At 42.4% G+C, this 21,005-nt stretch overlaps 1 protein-coding gene across 4 annotated transcripts in view; it reads right to left on the bottom strand.

Moving 5' to 3' along the window:
* Positions 1-21,005, bottom strand: part of HDAC9 (histone deacetylase 9) — a 469,199-nt gene that overhangs the window by 78,434 nt on the left and 369,760 nt on the right. For all 4 annotated transcript variants that reach the window (XM_083705231.1, XM_083705235.1, XM_083705232.1 and 1 more), the window contains 2 exons: positions 12,903-13,022; positions 12,471-12,568 (listed from right to left, as the gene is read on the bottom strand). In XM_083705231.1, the coding sequence (XP_083561357.1) occupies positions 12,471-12,568; positions 12,903-13,022 (218 nt within the window). The remainder of the gene's footprint in view (positions 1-12,470; positions 12,569-12,902; positions 13,023-21,005) is intronic.

Here is a 21,005-nt window from a genome sequence, read left to right as displayed (position 1 = left end):
TGCATTTTGAACTTTATGTTCATTAATTTGTGCATTTTAAGCACCATATACCCATTCATGTACACATATTTTTTTTTGGTTGAGGAACTGTATCACAAATTCGGAAAAAGTGCAAGTTTCAAAGGTGGCCTGCATTTCGGTTCATGTATTGTTTCAGGAAGTGATAATCAGGTGCAAAACAATCTGAATTTGCCCCCCATTACTATTGCAAACCCGTCATTCTACAAGCCCCTACTAGCCATAGATGTGTCAGGATGTTTCAGGGTCAATCAGTGAATTCTATTGCTCCTTCTAACTAACCTGGAAACAGCTTTGGTTAGATACAGCTTGCATGTATCCATACAATTCAATGTATGGGCAGAATATTGATGAATGCACCCACAGAAACTTGGGGTTCCACCCTGAGACCTCCAGGTATAGGGAGGTATATAAATTCAATAAATAAAAATCATAATAATTTTATTTTCTTTTTTCCAAGGATCTTGCAGATGATTTTTCTCATTTCATTGCCAGTTTATATAGAACATTTGTATATAGAATGGGGAACATGATTTATCACCCATACGCTTGCAATATTTCATTTCACCATTTTTTGTAAATATTAGAAACACTTATGATAAAGCCTGAACCATTCTTGGAAAATATCTAGAGGCTAGGACTTTAATCAGTTTTCAACTCAAATCACATAAAAGTGGATGCATGCACTGTTTATTATTCTGTCTCTTGCCTGCCCCCTATGCAGATGTGCCAATAAAAGGAATTGTGCATTCGTAAGAAAGTTGAGTTGCAGTAATTAATTTGTGCAATGAAAAGGTTTTGTTCTGGCTCTCCAGTGGATTAAATGAGCTTCATCTGCTGTTTTCAAAAGCTGGTTTCAGGGGGAATAGCAAAGGGAGTCAGAGGTGTTTTGGCGAGAAGAAGTTGGAGTTCCCAAATAAAAAAAGGAAAAGAAAGACAGAAAAACGGAGATTGTGTGTCACAAAATAAAAGCAGGGTTGCTGGTATAGCTTTATTGTAAACTTTGAAGTATAACAAGCCAGTCAGAAGACCTCTAGGTGTTGCATTTTCTCTCTCTCGTTCCCCTAACAAACCTTTTTCCATTCCTTCCTCCAAACAATGTCTCTTGGACATTGACATTAAAGATGCCAAGAATTAAGGCATAGTGTGCAACAACTCAGACTGTCAAGAAAACCAAATCTTGCTCAGCAGAATTAAATAAACCAATAATTATTATGGAACTGCCACATAAATCCTTGTACTTTTCCGGGGAAAATTAATTTTTATCAAGGACCCCTTCTTAGAGTTTCTCACCATTTCCCTACAAAAGCAGCTGGTGCTCCTCAGAAAAGCTGCAAGACTAGACTGTTCTCGGAAGTGAAAATGCAAGAGGCAACCCCCCCCCTTCAGGAGTCCACCTAACATTTATTGCTTTGTGGTGCCATGTAAGGTCAACCCTCTCTGCAAGTTGCTTTTAAAAATTTTTAAAAACGGTGACACTACAGACCTTAACTCAGGCAAACCAAACATATAACAGGAATAAAGTGGAAAGCAAGCGAGCCCATGGATAGTGAGTTTTATCTCGCCTCATCACTTTTCACCCTGATTACACCATATGAGAACAAACTTGGAAACAAGAACAAACTTGGAGGGAATGTGATGATTGTGGAGCTCTGGGAAATGTTTTCTGGCAATTCCTGAGTTCTGTTCATTTTCAAGCACAGTATGCAGCTCTCATATAGTTCTCTCCGCACCCCGCCCCCACCCTGGTCGATGCTTTCTTTCTCGCTATTGTCACTCTAGCCATGAAGACACCAGTTAGTCTATTTCTCGCTTGTCATCCTGAAAATATTCCCATTTCACTATTGAACAAGGTGCTGTAGTGATTACCTCCACCTTCAGAAAATGTTCTTTGCTTTACATTTTTTTTTAAAAAAAATCCTTCTGAAATCATGTCAACCTCTTTCTCAAGGATTAATGGTGGTTTAGAGCCAGTGTGGCCCACTGTTTTAGACAAACTATACATTATAGACCTGCGTAGCTGTAGCCCCATTGGCCCCTGAAATGTGGAAGAGCTGGTTCCCAAGGGGGTGAATGGGAGCAGAGGAGCACTTAAGCCTTTCTTTTCCCTGCACCTTTCCCGCCTACCGCCCCCACCACCATAAGATGTTAAATGTGGAGAAACATGTGTGAGTCTCAGAAGGGTAGAAGCCAGAGGTCTGAATCTCCAAGAACAGGCCCTGTGAGAAATCTAGGAAGCAGTCAGTCAGTCAGTTTGATTGTGTGGCCTACTTTACAGAGTACAATCCTCCAATTGATGGAAGAAGAAGAAGAAGAGTTTGGATTTGATATCCCGCCTTTCACTCCCTTTAAGGAGTCTCAAAGCGGCTAACATTCTCCTTTCCCTTCCTCCCCCACAACAAACACTCTGTGAGGTGAGTGGGGCTGAGAGACTTCAAAGAAGTGTGACTGGCCCAAGGTCACCCAGCAGCTGCACGTGGAGGAGTGGAGACGCAAACCCGGTTCCCCAGATTATGAGACTACCGCTCTTAACCACTACACCACACTGGCTCTCAGTGTGACTCCCACTGGAGTCCTCTTCTTGAAAAGCTGTCCAGCCCAAGTCCAGTTTAAACCACAAGCAGAGACAGCAAAGGTCTTGAAGTTGCCTATCAACTCGACAGCAGACCGAGCAGCTACAAACGGCACTTGGTCACAGTCTTCCCCACTATGTTTGGTCTTTCTGTTTCAATTGCAAGTGTGTTGTCATGATCAAGAGTGTTGGGTTTGGCCTGAGAGACCAGGATTTCAAATCCCTACTCAGCCATGAAGCTCACTGGGTGAAATTGGGCCTACCACTGTCTCTCAACCTCACAGGGTAGTTGTGAGGATAAAATGGGGAGCGGAAAACCAAGTGCATCACCCTGTGATCCTTGGAGGGAAATGCTGAATATAAATGTAATTAATAAATGCATAAATTGTTATTTATAAATTTGCATCTATGTGTAGAAATAGCCCAGGCACATTTTATGCAAGTTGGTGTCTTCCTCTTTTGGGGGGTAGAAGTAGTGGTGTATTTGCTCTTTTCTTGGATGCTGCAGAAGTGGCCCCCCTATAACCACTTCTGGAGGGGTGCAGTGAGCAAGGTGTTGTTGGGGAGAGCTAGGCATCCTACACTGCCCTTCTTAACCTAGCCTGCTCCTCTCGAGTGTGATGCACAATGTTGTCCCATCCCATATACTGAAGATTCAGCTGCCAGCCCAGTTGGTTTTGAATAGGTAGCACCATTGTATCCTTCACCTCAGGCTCTGCTGACCCCTATTTGCCCAACTGCAAAATGGGAAGAATAGTAACAGGCTTTGTTGGGTTGCTTGATGGTTGAACCAAAGAACTGAAAACAAGCTGCAGGTTCTGAAAGACCTACATGTCCTAAAACCAGGGTGATTTTTCTAGAAAAAGAGGTTCCAGAACTCACCACAAACACCTTCCTTGTTCTCTCACAATGGCAATGGTGCCCACCTGAGAGGTGCCAGAACTGAGTTGCGGCTGAAAAAAAGCCCTGGCTAAAATAACTAAATAAGTCAAACTTTTTTCTTTTTTAAAAAAGCATCCATGAATATGTTGAGATACTGCCAGGGAGACAAAGGCCATCATGCCCCCACGCCATCTCCGGATGAACCATCAATCTTCCGTAGAAACACAGTATCAGTCAATTAGCGACACAAGCCTCAGAAACTGCATGCCACATTCCAAGACTAGTGCACACCCTTTCAGCAGAGTTCCACAATGAAAGACGCACTCAGGAGAGCATTATTTACACCAGTGTTTCCCAACCTTGTGCCTCCAGATGTTTTTGGCCTACAACTCCCATCATCCCTAGCTAGCAAGACCAGTGGTCAGGGATGATGGGAGTTGTAGGCCAAAAACATCTGGAGGCACAAGGTTGGGAAACACTGATTTACAGCTTTATTCAGCGTTGGTCAGAACAAAGAAAAAAACATGACTGCCTGTCTGCGTGTCCAGGCACAGAGAGAGAAAAACAACAGCTATATACAAAAGAGAAACTTCCTGTGAGCCGGAGGTACGCAGACTCTGTGACTACCAAAGCCTGCTCCCTTTTAAGGTGGAACGGAAATATCCTAACATCCTCCCCCTTTCCGTGTAGTACCTGTGGTTCAACCCAATTGCAACCTCTGTACATAAACCTTAAGTTGTTAACAACCTTAGACAACAGATCAGCAGGAATTTCATTTCCTGGCATGTAGGACACCTGAATGAGTCCTTTCTGAATACATTCTCTTGCACGATGTAGCTTAATCTGCAAGTACTTGGTTCTTTGCTTGCAACTCTCTGAGTTCAGCAAAGCCAAACAGGATCTATTGTCTTGATACACTTGTATAGGACATTTCACAGAAACCCTGATGTCCTGAAACAGTTGCATCAACCATTCACAATCCATGAGTGAAAATGACAGAGCATTGAGTTCTGCTTCACAGGAACTTAGGCTTACTGTCATTTGCTTCTTGCACAGCCAGTCAAACAGACAGTGGTTATACATGTAGCATACTCCAGAAGTGCTTGTACCGTCCATGGTGTCACTTCCAAAACTAGCATCTGCAAAGATTTCAAGACCTCCAGTCTTCTGACTGGTGAACCTCAGCCTGTAGTGCAAAGTCCCTTTCAAATAGCGGGCTATGCGCTTCAGAGCTTTCCAATCCTGAACAGTAGGATTGTTGGCATGTCTGCTAAGCAGGTTAGTGCTTACAGCTATGTCAGGTCTTGAGCATCTAGCAATGAAATTCAACTTGCCAAGAATGCATCTGTACAGCGTAGTGTCAGAAAACGCTTCAGCAGTACTATCAACCTGGTAACCTGTCACCATCGGTGTGTCTGCTGGGTTTGCTTCAGCCAAATTCAACCTGGTTAATACATCAGCAATGTACAACCAGACCAACCCTACAACACAACCTTCACAACCATACCATGAGCAGCTAAAAACGCCCTACGAACATGAAATGTAGAAACACTGAGGTTTGAAATGTGGAATCATTGAGGTTTTGCATAATTGCTGCAAGAAACCTTAAAGGCAAGTACAAAGGTAGGGAATGAATTTGGCTCCTTTGCTTTTAAATAAATAGCCCTTGGGATACTCTTGCTGGAGCTATCACTTCGGAGCTCCCTGCTGACTCCAAACTAGCAGGCCTGGAACTTTTATCTCACACAGGAGAAGGCTGTGGTTGTAAAAGTAGCACTCAGCTTCAGTTCCCTCCACTGGCAATCTACTCAAGGGTATTCTGTTACATATCTACAAGAAAATGGGCTCTTTTGGAGGCCCCTACAAGGATGAAACAATCCCTGGGAAAACTTGTTTTCCCCAGAATGAAACATGGCACAAAACACACACACCCCTAATCTGTGCATCATTCTTGTGTACATAGCGAGCAAAAGAGAAGAACATGAGCCATTCACTTAAGCAATAGAAAACGCCCCCTTTGAGAAGCAGGGGAACATATGGGGAACACAGGCCAATCCTGGAGGAAATCAGTAGACACTGTTCACCTACACATTTTGGGAGTTATAAAAATGTTAGTCTTTGCTAAAATGATGCTAAAAGGACAGGTGTTCAACCACCCCAAGCTGCTTTTCAGATAAACCTTATGGGACAGTGTTCATGCTAGTTTTTAAAATGGCTCAATTTAAAAAGGGAAAAGTTTTTGGCATTATCATCACTTAAGGTTCAGCCACTACTAAAACTTCCCTACCAGTAAAATAGCATTTTGATAGGTAAAGAATATTAGATTATGAAAAGTCAGCTAACGTCAAAGCCAGGTGGGTAAAGATATAGATATAGATATAGATGATATAGATATAGATATAGATATGGATATAGATATAGATATAGATATAGATATAGATATAGATATAGATATAGATATAGATATAGATATAGATATAGATATAGATATATAGATATAGATGTGCAATGCTCCCCTTAACCCCCCCCCCTAATTCATGTCCCATCAGACATGTAAGATTTTGTCCCGACTTTCCTTTATCTTTGAACTGCAGGATTCTGTTAGGCAGGGAGCATTCAAGAGCTTTTGTTCAAATACTTGAGTGAGATTGCTTGTGTTTACCCTGATCTTACGACCTTCCTCCACTTCTGCCGCCTTCTCTCTCCCCACTCCCAAGACCAAGAACTTATTTTAGGATCCTACAAAAGGAAAGTCATGGTAGCAGAGGGTATGGCTGGGGCTATTTGTGTCCATTTGTCCTCTCTGAGCTGTGCAAGCTGATCAACTGACTGTCAGTCCTTGCAAAAACTTCACATGGTGTGCATTGGCCCTTGCAGGTGCCACCAGTTCCCTTCCTCCATTTATCTCAGCCTTCTCCCCACACAATGCCATAGATGATGCTAGGTGTAGAGCAGGTGGGTGTGGCCAAAACAGCCTCATGGGCCAAATGGGGAGGCCTGCACTGAGCACTCAGGCCAAAGCACTTCTCAGGCCAAACTATGCAAGGCCTGTGAATCTCGATTGCCTGTAATCAACTATTTTCTACTGAGCTCCTTCTCTGACCTGTCAGGTTCTCCACTGGCTCCATTTTTAATTCACCAGTTTCCATTCTGGCTCCCCTGCCTCCATTCCTAGGCCCCATCTTGGGAAGGCAGCGTCTGAAAATCAAATGTTTGCAGCTGTCATCATTGCTGGACCCCTAAAAAGAATGCCTGCCCCATTCATTTTCTTTTGTAAAGTGAGCTTGAAGGAGGAGACGTCTTTTGCGTTTGTTTTGCTTTGTTTTCTTTGTGCATTTAGAGGGTTTAAATGAGGGGGGGTGAAGCCCACTAAAGGAATAAATTCCATTGGTAATTCTGTTTTCCTGCCTCCCCCAGACAGATATATGCGGAAAATCCATTGCCCAAAGCAAAATTCCACTTGGGTCTCCGTCCTTCACTGCTTTTGCAATTGTTCTTTCTAATTCAGACCCACAGATATTTCGGCATGAGCATTTTAGCTCACAGCCACACTGGAAAGATTCAGACACAACTCTAAAACCCATGACAATGAATTACAAGAGCAAGGAGGCTGTGTCATAGAATCTTCAAATCTTAGAACTGTAGAGTTGGAAGGGACCATGATTGACATCTAGGCCAACTTCCTGCGATACAGGAATCTTTTGCCCAACATGGAACTCGAACCCACGGCCGTGAGATGAGCATGATTTTGTTCCTCACTGTATGCTCCCTGCTCTCCTTTCACCATCTATCTTCCTTGTGCACTGGCCCCTCAAACAAGATGTATTCTGATGAGTATGTTTATATGTTTACGCATCTTTAAGGCTACATAATGCTAAACCATTAACCATTCTCATTAACACGTACCAAGCCTATGGTGCTATTGCAAAGCAAAGGTTGTAGCAGCAAACCATAATTCAGGAAACCTGGGGAATAAACTTTCCCAGTTTGAAAAAGAACTCGGCTGAAAGAAGTTGCCTTTGGAAATCTTAAAAAAGTGGTTTGGTATGGAAAGAGTTAGAATTCTGCAAGAAGGAAGAGATTTCAAGAATCCAACCTGAAAATAACAGGCTTTCCTTGGATAAAGAGGTGGCAGATTTGAAACAACAGCAATTCAGATTTTGATGGGGTTTCTTGCCAATGTTTTGAGACATTTTCTATTTCGACAGAGCCACCATTTTTGTTTTGCATTGCATTTTTGTTCATTTTCAAAGTAACTAGTTTAAATTATCCCTCCAAGTCTAGGTGTGCCCCCATTTTTTGCATCCTAATCACTGGGCATTTCCTCTGCCCTACCTAGCCAAAACCAGTGTCTTAACTCTTCCTTTAATCTATCTGGATAAAAAATTATTTCATATCAGTAAGAGTTTTGACCACTTACAGTCAAATCACTTTTTCTGTTTCCTTGCTTGCACGGTACCCCCTGTGTAACTATGGGTTCTGTCCTGTAATTCAGGAGTCCACTTCCTTTGAATTCCCTTCTCTACATTTTAGGACATGGGCACAGCAACTGTAAAAATTATGGAGAGCGTATGTAACAGAAAATCCCTGACCCATAAAGAAAAATAGAAAGAAAGAGGATGTGGGAGCTAATCCATTAGAGTGAAATGAGCACTGTTCAGTCTGCCACCAGCCAGCTACCACCTGCTTGCCTTTTCACTTACAACAAGTCTGGGATGGTCCTTCTCCTCCTTAGTCTCAGTGTTGCCTCAGCATAATCCTAGCCGGGGAAAAGATGGGGACAAAGCTAGAATAAATTGGCTCTGGCTGTCATTGGCTCTGGCGCCACATACTGCTGGTCTTCCTACCTTCTGCCCATCCGGTTCCTAAGGACACCAGTCACCACTGAGTGGGTGTGGGGAGACCATGACTATGATAGTCAAGAAGGCATAGCAGCCATGGAGTAGGATGTTCAGTTTATGTCCCACACAGGGCTAGGCCTCTTATTTTGCTACAAGGGCATTCAGCCCAGGCTATCCGCCTAAGTAAACTGTTCAGTTAAATGGGCTAAATTGCTCTTTCATACACGAAAGGAAGCGAAATCAAAGCAAGTGGATATGGCAAGGCAGCCGCTTTCCTTGACCACAAGCAAACCTCCACAGCATCAGAAGCCATTTGGAGAGCGGGAGCATGGCACAATTCTGAATGAAAAGACTGGGTTAATTTCAATGACTGACACATGTGCTAAGTTACCTCAGGGTGCATTGCCTCTGCCCTTTCAGATGAGATACTATCGGTCCAACTGTGGTAATTTTTCTGATAGCCATGCGGTTGAACAAAACACCAAATGTGCTTGGCTCAGCTTCTAGTATTCTACCCTTATTCCCTAACTGGGATTGAATGTGAACCAAGCTTTTAGGAGGTGAGAGAAGCTGAACTCCAGCACCGAACCCTTGTGCCATCTAAACACCCTATTTTCCCCCAACTTTTTGATTGACCTCAGCAAAGGATTAATAAAAATATAGAAGTGGGTACCATTTGAGGTTGACCAGCTTAGATGGCGTACCTTAAAAGTAATTGAATTTTTGACAAGGCGTTTTCCACGATAGGCAAATTATGTATATGAAATCAAAACCCATTTCACAGAAACAGTGCGAGGCTGTGATTTTATGTTGCTTGTGTGTTTGGGGTTGATGTCAGGTGTGTTATGTCTGAATATAAAACCACCTCAGCACTGTGCTTTCCTGGACCACCCAAGAGTCCTGGGGGGTAGAGGAAAAGCAGGTTTTATAGATTTTGTGGTATATTTGCAGTGCAGCGAAGGTATGCAGCAGATATAACATTTGCAATTATAAGTTCTGACATTGGTCAGAGCAGAAATTAGTGGTTTCGTTGTCAGCTGGTAAAGTTCTGAACTAGCTTTTGCAAACTTGACCTGGCATTCTTGACCCAATGCCAACTGTTTGCCCAGTCCTGACATGCATTACTTCATCAAGCAATTTCACCGTAAGAGGGAGGAGGGGGGGAAAAGAGCTGTGCAGCTGCAATAGCAGAAAACTGGACATGAAAGTACTTTTGCGTATGCGGTAGCCCCTGGGTAGAGTACACAATACACTACACATTAAACTGTCTGAAACACCTAGGCTAAAATATAAGGAGAAATCTTTAGCATTGGCTACTACAGTCAGTGACATGGATAAGATTAAATATCTGTTGTCCGGTTCATACAAGTTTGTAATGCTTAATATAGCTAAACTCACAGTAAAGGCTGCTCAGCATAGACTAGGTAGATGAGATTTAAGATTCTGTTCTTCATGTGAGTTTTATTTATTGCATAGATCATGTTTTTTTTTATTTATATGTATAATTCTTTGCTACATTTTAAATTTATATGCTACTGTTTGGCAACAACCTGTATTTGGCTGCCTTATTAATACATATGAATTTGGATGTGAAAGGCAGGTTTGATATCTTAAAGCAGCAGATCGGCGAGAGATGCCACATTTATTTGATTAATTGGTTAAATTGTGGTGTCAACAGCCAGGAACCAAGAAGTTGTGTGGCTATATCCAAAGGGCTGTTTCAGTGTGTTGGCATCTTTGCTATCCCCGAACCTGTGAATCCAACAGCAGTAACTTCTGCCCACTCCCTCCAGAAGAAACAGAATGGAACCTGGAATATGATGACACCAGCTGTCAGGGACAAGAAAAATCTACTGAACACACTTCTATGGATATGGAACTGGATGCAACAAAGAGCTGGATCCAAGATTGGCCAAGCCTCCATGAGCCGCTTTGACATGTTGGTTGGGCTGCCTACCTATCAATCACTGAATGTGTCACATGGTTTCAGGTGGTTTTAACTTCCTTCTACCGGTACAAAGGAAAAATGGGAAGTGCACTCTAAGGCCACATCCCACCATACATTTAGAGCACTTTGATAAGTCATGGCTTCCCCCAAAGAATCCTGGGAGATGTAGTTTATGCATACAGAGCTACAATTTCCAGCACCCTTAAAAAAACTACAGTTCCCAGGATTCTTTGGGGAAAGCCAGGCACTCTAAATGTAAAGGTATGGATGTGACTCAGGTGCACCCCCCCCCCATTTCCCCCTTTGAATTCAAGCTGAGGCTGGAAAGGAAGTTTCTTTAGGCCCAGCTGAAATTTGGTGCTTTTTCTCAAGATGAGGTACTGTGCAGGATGATAGAAAAAGGTATCAAATTTTAAAAGCACAAAATTCGAGCTACAGCAGGAAAGGAGGAATCAGGAGCATTCTTCCTTTTGAATTTGGTGCTCTTTGCATCCAGAAGTTAGCCTATTCCACCAGGTCAGTGTGCCTTGACTGAAATGACTTTGTTGGCCAAATGATGATGCTGGGGTAGGGGGGCTAATTAGCCCCACAGGCTGGATAGCTCAGTCCCTAGAGCATGAGACTCTTAATCTCAGGGTTCGAGCCCCACATGGGGTGAAAGATTCCTGCATTGCAGGGAGTTGGACTAGGTGACTCTTGTGGTCCTTTTGACTATATTCTGCCTTTTGACTATTTTAATTGCAATGCAGGGTGTGACTAATACACAGCAAACAAACAATTGACCAACTAAAAATATTGCAATTTGCTAAAGAATGCCACCAATGAATCTGGCAGCAGATTATTTTAAATATAAAAACTTGCAAAAATTGTAGCCACTCCCCCCTTTTCCCAAACTCTGACTGAAATGTCTCTTCTAGGATGTCTCTTCTGTACTGCGGAATCACAGTACAGTCATATATAAAAACAGAGCATACTTTTTCTCTCTGCAGAAATAATATTTAACCATATGAAAATCTATGTACATATAATTAATTAATTGGCTGAAATGGTCAACTAATAGCCCAATCCTGTGTGGATCTACTCAGAAGTAAGCCCCGCTGAATCAATGAGGCATACTCCCAGGTAAATATTTATAAGATTTCAGTCTAACTTTTCTTTAAGAGGTGAAAACTCTACTTTTCTCTCTCTCTCAATGAATATTCATTTGTTGACCACAATACACACATGCAATCCCCCTTGTGTAGCTCTGCTGACTGGGAAACAACCGAGAGTGGTGTAAAGGAGGTTGAACAGTAGAAGAAAGAAATATTTTTCTGGAGTTTTCTTGGCTTGAACAGTATGTTGTAGGCTATTTAAGATTAGGCCATAGTCCAGAAGCAGCCAGGAAGGGGCTCACATTTCTGAATGAGACGCAGAAAAAATAAGGCATATTTCATGGAGGTTGTGCATACTGACCAGAGATTGTGCATACTGCCCAGAGAATGTACAAAATTCAGCCAAGATAGGCACATCCCCCAAAGTCTGCTATATTGACTCGGGAAGATGCACAATTCCCTCTTCACGAATGGATTGTGTCCATATTCTCCATGAGGCCAGGGGAATGTGCGCAATGGCTGGTTGTGATGCCCATTAATCACTCAACTTGCATTCCCATTAATTGACACCCCCATTCTTAAACATCTTACATGGAAGATCACGAATGTCATTGCCAACAGTAGGTCTTAGTTCTATATATGTTTGGTCAGGGTGTAATGGTGAGTTTCCATATACCAGGAAGCAAGTTCCAGGGAATGAATGGGAACTGAGCATTATCCTGGTTAGATCATGATGCCAACACGTTACTCAGGATTTTCATTATATTCCTTACCTTTGAAAAGGCTTTTAACTGGTTAAATTTACAGGGTGGGGGCAAAAACCCCAAACAATCCAGCAATCTAGGCTACTTCACGATTGCTTCAGGCATGAAGTGGTGTGTGTGTTTCTCTCATGGGTGGCCAGCAATATTAACATTGACTCTTTATGAAATTCAGCAAAGTCTCCAAACACTACATAATAACAGATCTTTCTTTCTTCTTTTTTTCAAAAACTTGAAGCCAGGTTCCACCATGGGTCATGTTTATGGCTTTCAAGATTGCTGCAATTCTAACTCTTGTATGTTTCAAGCTCGGTTACTTCTGTTTGGCACTTTCAGAAGGAAACAAGAACCAACCTGTAGGCTGTGAGGTACTCTGCGTCTCCCATGGGGGGATCCAAGCCACCTGTCCAAGCAATATTTATATTATAACCTTCGCCGGGGCCACTTCCAACCTGAAAGGAGAAGTGGGAGAGGGGGGAGAAGTGCCAGAGGAAGGGGGTGAGAGAGAGGAAAGGCCAGGAGTGAATCAAAATAAGAAAACATCCAAAAAACGTCCTTTTGAAACAAACATCAAACGGCATGTCAAATCAACCTGGCCCCCATTTGACAAGGACTGTTCTGGGTTATGCACTTGTTCTGCGCTGGTCCCTTGGCCCCAGTGGACTATTTGGTAATCTAGTGCAATTTAAAGCACCAGTCGAGGATGAGAAAATTAGGGGTAATCATGCAACGCAATTACCCGAAAAGATACAAATAAAATTGGGGCTCTAAAGAAATAAACCTAACCTCATTTGGGTCTCCGCTGCCAGGGAAGAAGTTGCCTTCATCATAGCGATGGAGAGAGACATACAGGATGCTGGGGTCAGCATAAAAGGCCTGCTGTGTACCGTTGCCATGGTGAACATCCTAAAGGGGAAAGAAAACAGATGACAAACACAATCATGTCCAAGCCAGTGTGCCGAGAGCCCTTTTGCTTTCTCTTCTCCTCCTCTTTTTTCTCTCCCTCTCTTTGTGTTTCTCCCTCTTTCTTTTTCCTTCCTTCCTCTTCTCTCTCTCTCTCTCCCCCCTTTCCACCCGCCCTTCACCACCCCAAACTTCCTGAACTTTCAGGCAAATTACTCTTTAATACACTCATTTTTTAAACCGGCTTCTAAAAATCAGGAAACCACAGTGAGCATGCCCTTGAGACTCCAGATGAGCAGTCATTGAGAAATCCCAGTCCTTTTGTACAATTAGATATTATACACCGGCTCTTTGTACTCCTTGTCTCAGTGATGGAATCTAGCATCCTGTTTTATGGAGGAATTTTATGACTTATTAACTGCCAACAGTTCATAACCCCTCAGGCTTAATTAACTAGTCTCATTGGCCTAAAAAAGAAAGAAGAAGAAAGACTAATGTTTAAAATACAAACTAGAATTCTGCAGGAGGATCTATGGGCTATGGAGCATTTTTGCAATTCTTGAAAGAGCACTAAATATTCGGGTATTCGTTGATTTGCCAAGTTCCACTATTGAGGTCAAAGGGTTTGCAACCAGCTGAGTAAATTGGCTTCCTTGAAATGTTCAGTTCAGTTAGCAGTCCCTCCGCAGCGAGATCCACATCAAAAGGGAACCCAGATGCAGAATGGACTTCATACTTTATGTTCATAAAATCATGACGGCTGCAGTTGACGATGTAAGAATATGATCTCATTAGCTTGAAGCAGCCTGATCCTCAAAAGGCCACAAGTGCCATTCATCCTCTACGCTATTTGCTGGCAGGCCACTTTGAAGAATGAATTGCAAATCCTCTGACAAAGGACAGCATAAAAGATCTGCCTATTCCATCAATACAATGCAACTACACACATACGAATCATTGGTAGCAATAACCTACTAGCAACAATTATTAGCAGCCATGATCATATTTTAAGCTGCAGTGCTAAACACGCATGCTTGGAAATAATTGCCACTGAAAATCCATGGAACTTGCTTCCAAGGAAATACACTGAGGATGTTGGTGTGCAAAATAGCTTTCCAAGACTGAATTTGTTCACAGCCACAACAGTCTTGTGAGGGCTGCTTCCATAAAGTTTGTGTATTGACATAGATCATTACTGTCCATTCCCACTGGGCAGAGGAAATTACAAGGAGAGCAGCCAAATGAATAACAGCCACCCAGATCAGATTTGCCAACCTGGTGCCCTCCAGGTGTTTTGGACCACAGTGCCCATCAGCTGAATGGAATTGTCATCCATAGCATCTGAAAGACATCAAGTTGGTGAAGTCTGAGCCAGAGGAAGTCATGTGACCCTTTTAAGAAGGACTGAGGCCAAGCTAGGAGCACTCTTTTGGTCAGAGCAACAAAGGGAGAGAGTCACCTGCCCAGCCACCCTATGCCAATTCCTAAGCAACCTTTCACAGGTGTCTTCCATAACCTTGCATCTTAGATCACACTATCTCATATCATCTATCACTGAATTAGCAGGTACCTGGTGGTTAGCTAATGAAGAATGCAGTCCATGCATCTTGTAAGGGACTGTAAGGAACTGAAATGTACCTATTGGATGCATGGAGCCCAAGTGGGAAAGCCAGGAGGAGTGGGTAAAATATGTCTGTGTACTAGGGCAGCGAACTTGGTGTGAGACTGGTTAGAAAAGCCTATGTGCCCATTTTGGGTTTTTTGGGGGGGCTCTTTTTTAAATTTGTTGAATGCATTAGGAAAACTGTCCAGTCTCACAAAGTTTCTGTTAAATTGCTACAAGCATCGCTGTTTGCCATTTCATACTGGTGAAAAAGTTGATTGTTTAAACTGAGAATATTCCTATTTCCTGACTTGGCAGTGAGATGCAATTACAGGACTGGCAGTCATAAGGAAAGACTTACGATTGCTTAGGTCAGTAGTTCTCACGCCGTGGAACTGTTCCCTTTTGGGGGTATGGAAGATTTGGCAGGGGGGCATGAAGTTTCAGAGAAGGTTAGGATCCTGAGGCAGATGCTGCCTTCTTCTCCAACAGAGTCTCATGCTTCAAGTGCTCCTCTGATGAGGAACCTACAAAAAGTTTTGGTTTCTTTGGATTCCTGTGTATGTACCCAATCATCTCAATGTGATTTAGGAAGAAAGGGCCTCTGCTATTTTGTTCTTATGAGGTTTCCTTGTGCATGGTTTTAGGGAATGGAATGAAAAAGCCAGCCTACAGATGTTTGCAGATCAGCTTGTATCTATCCACAAGTGTCCACATTTGTCCACTCTTCTGCGGAACAGATTATTGATGCTGGCTTTGACCTGGAGGGGTCCAAGCTGAAACTGATAGAGGAACACCGGTTAAAGTGTTTAAATTATAACGTGACAAATAAGGAAGAACACATGCCAGACGTATTGGAACTTGGTCTCGGGGTAGATTCTACAGCCACCATACAAAAGCAAATATGGTCTGGCTAGCCCTGGAAGGGAGACTCTATGAAAATTCCATATGCACAACATGGTGCTCTATGGTGGGAGGCGGGATAAAGGAAGGCGGGATAAAAATGCACTAAATAAACAAGTCAGTCAAATCTGTGCTCTAGATAATTTCCCCAAACTGAAGCATAGAACTACAATTTAATTAGGTTGCTGAACAAGCTATTTGTGCTTCTCTTTTGCACTTGGCTCTGTGACCACTATGGGTTTCACAAGGCCACACAACAAGTAAAAAAGGAGAGTGGGTGACCTACAAATCTTGGATCTGCCTCTCCGTGTCATTAAATGCATTCAGCACCAGTGGGGATACGAATCTTCCAAAATAATGAAATTTGAGCATACTGGCTATCTATTCTCTATGCAAGCTGAGGTTTAGTTTCAGTTATTTTGGGGTAATGCAGAGTTGGAGTTACACAGTAATCCTGCAGGATGTTTTATGAATCCATAATATTATTAAGCTATTATTGATACGTTCAAATTAATGCTGAAATGGGATTGTGTCATTTCATTAAGGAAAATAGCTCCTGGGGAAATGAAAACCGCAAAACATAGTTTAAGGAATTTTAAAATTCATGGTGAGCTCATTAGTATGTTCAGCAAAACCTGTTCCCAAGGAGCCGTGATGGCTTATTGTGCAGGTAATCATCGCAATATATCACAGCACGCCATTCAAAGATTTCCAAGTATAATGAAGCCAAATGTAGTCTAGTTGCAGTTGCTGCTAAAGACATGTGTGTTGCCAACTCTTTAAAATGTCAATTCTAAGTAAGACTCGACCAAAATTCCCTCACAGTTTCCTATTAGTTAATAATAATAATAATAATAATAATAATAATAACAATAATAATAATAATAAGGGGCAGTGATTTTCTGCTGCTTTCTTGGGGCAGAGAAAAACATCTCAGAAATGGTTGAGCTTGCAGAGTGCCTTGGAAGTAAGACAATACGACGTGATGTGGCATCAGTCCTAATACATTCCTGGGGGAAGAGCCCTGCGCCACTGTCAATATTGCAGGGCACTTTTGAGTAGCACAAGAACTATTGCTTAAAACCAAACAAAGAGGGATGGGTGGTGGTGGTGATGGGAACCATGACCAACTTGTAAGATTAGGTAATGCAAGCAGGAACCTCCTTCTGAAAAACTGAGAGAAATTCTTCCTTTCCCATCATCTTTCAGGAGGGTTTCATTGAAAAACATTTCATTGGCATTTTCACCTCAGCTCTAGTTATTAACATTTAGACGCAATTTCTAAGCCACATAGGCCCAGAAAGTCTTTCAATAATCCTAGAATATCAGCCTAAAGGGCGTAAAGGTAAAGGGACCCCTGACCATTAGGTCCATTTGTGACCAACTCCAGGCTTGCGGCGCTCATCTCGCTTTTTTGGCCGAGGGAGCCAGCGTACAGCTTCCGCGTCATGTGGTCAGCATGACTAAGCTGCTTCTGGCAAACCAGAGCAGCGCACGGAAATGCCGTTTACCTTCCCACCGGAGCGGTACCTATTTATCTACTTGCACTTTGACGTGCTTTCGAACTGCTAGGTTGGCAGGAGTTGCAGGAGCAATGGGAGCTCACCCCGTCGTGGGGATTCAGCAAGTCCTAGGCTCTGTGGTTTAACCCACAGCGCCACCCGCATCACAAGCTTGCAGAACACAATATAATGGTGGCTCAGGGTTTCAACAGAAATGACCTAGATGCCACTTAACAGTAACACTACTCACTAGTTTAGCTCTTGAGAACTTTCCCCTGCTTCATGCACTTTCCCACTACTCTTGCTATGCTTTTCTTAGGTGTCTCCTAACGGAGATAGAGCGATTGCTTTAATCTCCGGGGAAAGCTCGATCATCGAGAGGCTATTGGGGAGAGCACAAGGACACTGTGCACCCCAAAAGAAATCCAAAAGGGAATTTTGGGTGCAGAGCTTCGACAGCGTGATTTGCAGGCTCTCCTGCCCTCCCCACCATGGCAAAAGGTCTCTTTCTGCCAATGCATGAGCCCAAGATATGAGCTTGTGAGCCACCAGAGATAACTTCTATAATAATACATGCCATTTGAGTTCTCAGCACTGATGTGCTCTTCAGAATATGCATTCCTAATTTGATATTTCTGAGACGTACAATGACATTTATTTTCTCTCTGGAAACTAAAGGGCAGGGCAGGGAAGGCTGTGGCTCCGTTGTACATCACATTTTGCATTAAAACTTTGACACCTCCAGGCAGTGCTAGCAGAGACCATGGAGAGCCACTGCAGTCAATGTATAGAAAATACTGAGTTAGACCAGTGGTCTAACTTATACGATATTGTAAACATTGTTTTCACAGTATATGGCTGTTACTCTTCCATTTATCTGTCCAAATAAACTATTGCTGAGACAGCAAAACATGGGCGGTAAGCCTCTTGTGCAGGGTATTTTTTCTGTATACGTTAACTTTGTGTATGCTATTTCTAATATTGCCACAAAGGCTACACTGCTACACATACTTGTCTGGAAACAAATCCTATGGAAGACAATGAGGCTTTCTTCTGAGTAGACATGTGTAAGCCAAATATATTATTTGTTCCTTGGAAACAGATGCTGTCATAAAGGATGTTGGATAATTCCATCAGAAACAGAAACGGGAGTGGAAACTGTGACAATTTGCACGTTTGTCTGAGGCCAGGAATGAAAATCATGCAAGCAAATATGAGTGGTATTCTCTATCTCTGTTGTTGTTGTTTTTAGATTACAAATACTGCATAAATGACATTATAGTCTGCATTGTTCTCATGGTTTTCCTTCCATTGAAACACACTGAAGTTAATTATGTGATTAATTACATTAGTTTCAGCCATATCAGATAGTGAGATGAACAATGTATGTTTCAACAGAAGCTGAACTGTAGTGGAACAGAAATGATGCTGAATGCAGCAAACACAGGGCAGAGTGGAAATTTTTGCCTGCTTGCATCTACAGCTGCCACAATGCATTTTCTCCCTATATGTGTGGGATAAAAATGGAATACACATTATTTTTCAACATAACATGAGTAGTAGCGCTGACAGACAAAGAAAGAGGGCAAGTCATTTTTTTGTCTGATAAATGGTTACCTCAACAGAAATAAAGGAAATAGTTCCAGCATAGTTGCTGATAGCAGGATAAATGGGGACATTTTTCTTGCACAGTGCATAGTTGAAACACTAAACCTTTGGGTTCCATGCACAATTTTATCAAAGGGCAAAGCTAAAGAAATGATAATATTTTTGATACTTTTTCTAACATCCATTCTGCATTTTTGTGGGGTGCTTCCACAAATTATTTCCGACACGTAGTAATGATACTTCTCTTCCCACCAAGGAGAACCTTCTCAGATCCAACATAGGTAATGATGTGGAAGTTACTGTCTCAAACTACCAGTGCACAAAAATTGGTTTTAGGTTCTGATTAAAAACAAATATGGAAAAATGTTTAGAGGTCTGTTGGATACTTGATGCCATTGAGAAAAAGGAGGCAGCATGAAAGAAGATGGGTATCTTCACTGATGGCAAGCAGTATGTTTATTCTGATCCAGCCAAACCTTGTAGATTCAGGGTGGATACACAAAACTCTCCTGCCTTTTTGTTTTTTGATTTTTTTAAAGCATTTACTGATTCACTGCAATGGAGGGAGCAGATATTTCATATAAATGGATGGAGCTGGCTTCTGCTGAATGTATAGGAACTTGGTGTGAACATGTAGTATACATAAAGCGTTGAATGGGGATGGTGGTATTATTTTCTGTTAAGTAAAGAAGATGGAGATAATATATTGTTCAGCCTCACGAACTTCACACAAAAGCAGGGCAGTCCCATTTAGGGCATTTGGTTCGGGAGCTGTGTGCCACACATGGGACAGTCTCCTTCAAGAACTAATCAGTAACTATGAGAAAATTCTTCCTATGCCATTCCTATTTTTCAGCATGTAAACACTGGAAATCCTTTCAGGATTGCAGATTTAAATCTTTAAAAGGAATGGTAAAAGCTCCAAGGATCAGAAAGAGGGAAGTTAGTTGAAACAATCTGGCTTCATTATATTTTTTCAATGCACATAATCCCCAAATCCAGGAGAAAAGCAGTTTCCAGGGCTGAGTCAAATGTTTAATATGTGTCGGCAGAAATTTCAGATAGAAAAATACTGTAGCGTGAGCGCAACACATCCACCAGCTGCAGCCTGTCACCTGCCACCTTTATTTCAATGTGTATATTGCAGGGAACTAATTGATGCAAATTACCCACTGCCATATAATTCATTATACCTTTCTGAAGTCACCTTCTGTGTCAAAAATAAGTTATCCCTTTTTTGAGCTACTCTCTGTTTGTTCTGGACCTGCACCTCAGTCCATGATTTACAGAATGTGGGATTCTGAGCATGCACACACGTACAGTGGTACCTCAGTTTACGAACTTAATCTGTTCTGGAAGTCCGTTCTTAAACCCAGGTGCGCTTTTCCTAATGAGGCCTTCCGCCGATGGTGCCCTTCCACCATTTGGCTTCTGTTCTTAGACCGAGGTAAAGTTCTCAAACCGGGACACTACTTCCGGTTTTGTGAAGTTCGTAAACCGAATAGTTCGTAAACAGGGCTGTTCTTAAACGGAGGTACCACTGTACTTTACTTAGTCCTGTCAAAGGAGATATCCTAAAGGGAGGCAGACTTGTGGAACTGCCAATTTATGGATAAAGTGGGAATCCTGATCTGTGTTTGATCATCCAAGCACACAAACAAATGATCACCATTTTTCCATAGCCCCATTCACTTGAAGGAACATCAAACATAAAAAGAGGCTTCTACGCTGGATCCAGGTATGCTGCTCCCTATTTTAAACACAATCTTTAACATCATTGCATACAGGGTGGCTGGGCTGATACAAAGCACGGAACAAACATGCAAGGCTCGCTGTGAAGCAAGTCTTCTCAGAACCCGGATTTAGAACTCAGATACAAACACTCATCAGGGATCCCTGATGCAGGTAAATCGTAGAATTGTAGGGTTGGAAGAGTCCTCTAGTCCATTTCCCTGTAATCACAGTTAAATAATCCCTGATAGATGGCCATCCAACCTCTGTTTAACACTGCCCAATGAAGGAGAGTCCAAATCAGGGAGGGGAATTCCCATACCTCCAGGTGGAACACCCAAAGAACATCTATCACTGCTGTTGGCCACCTCCAGCGTACAGGGTATTCAAACATAGTCACCAGAGAAAGCATCCCCCTCCTCTCTATGAAACGATGTACCTTGGAAGTCAAACGGAATCAGTTCCGGAAGGCTGTTTGACTTCCAAAATGTTTGAAAACCAAAGCACGGTTTCTGATTGGCTGCAGGAAACTCCTGCAGCCAATTGGAAGCTGCAGAAGCCCCATCGGACATTCAGCTTCCAAAAATACTTCACAAACCAGAACAGTCACTTTTGCAGCGTTTGGAAGCCAAAATGTTC

Source organism: Podarcis gaigeae (assembly GCF_964106915.1).
Source record: "Podarcis gaigeae genome assembly, chromosome: 12".
Classification (NCBI taxonomy): Eukaryota; Metazoa; Chordata; class Lepidosauria; order Squamata; family Lacertidae; genus Podarcis; species Podarcis gaigeae.
The sequence above is the reverse complement of the archived record's forward strand: the minus strand, read 5'-3'. Positions and strand labels throughout refer to the sequence as shown.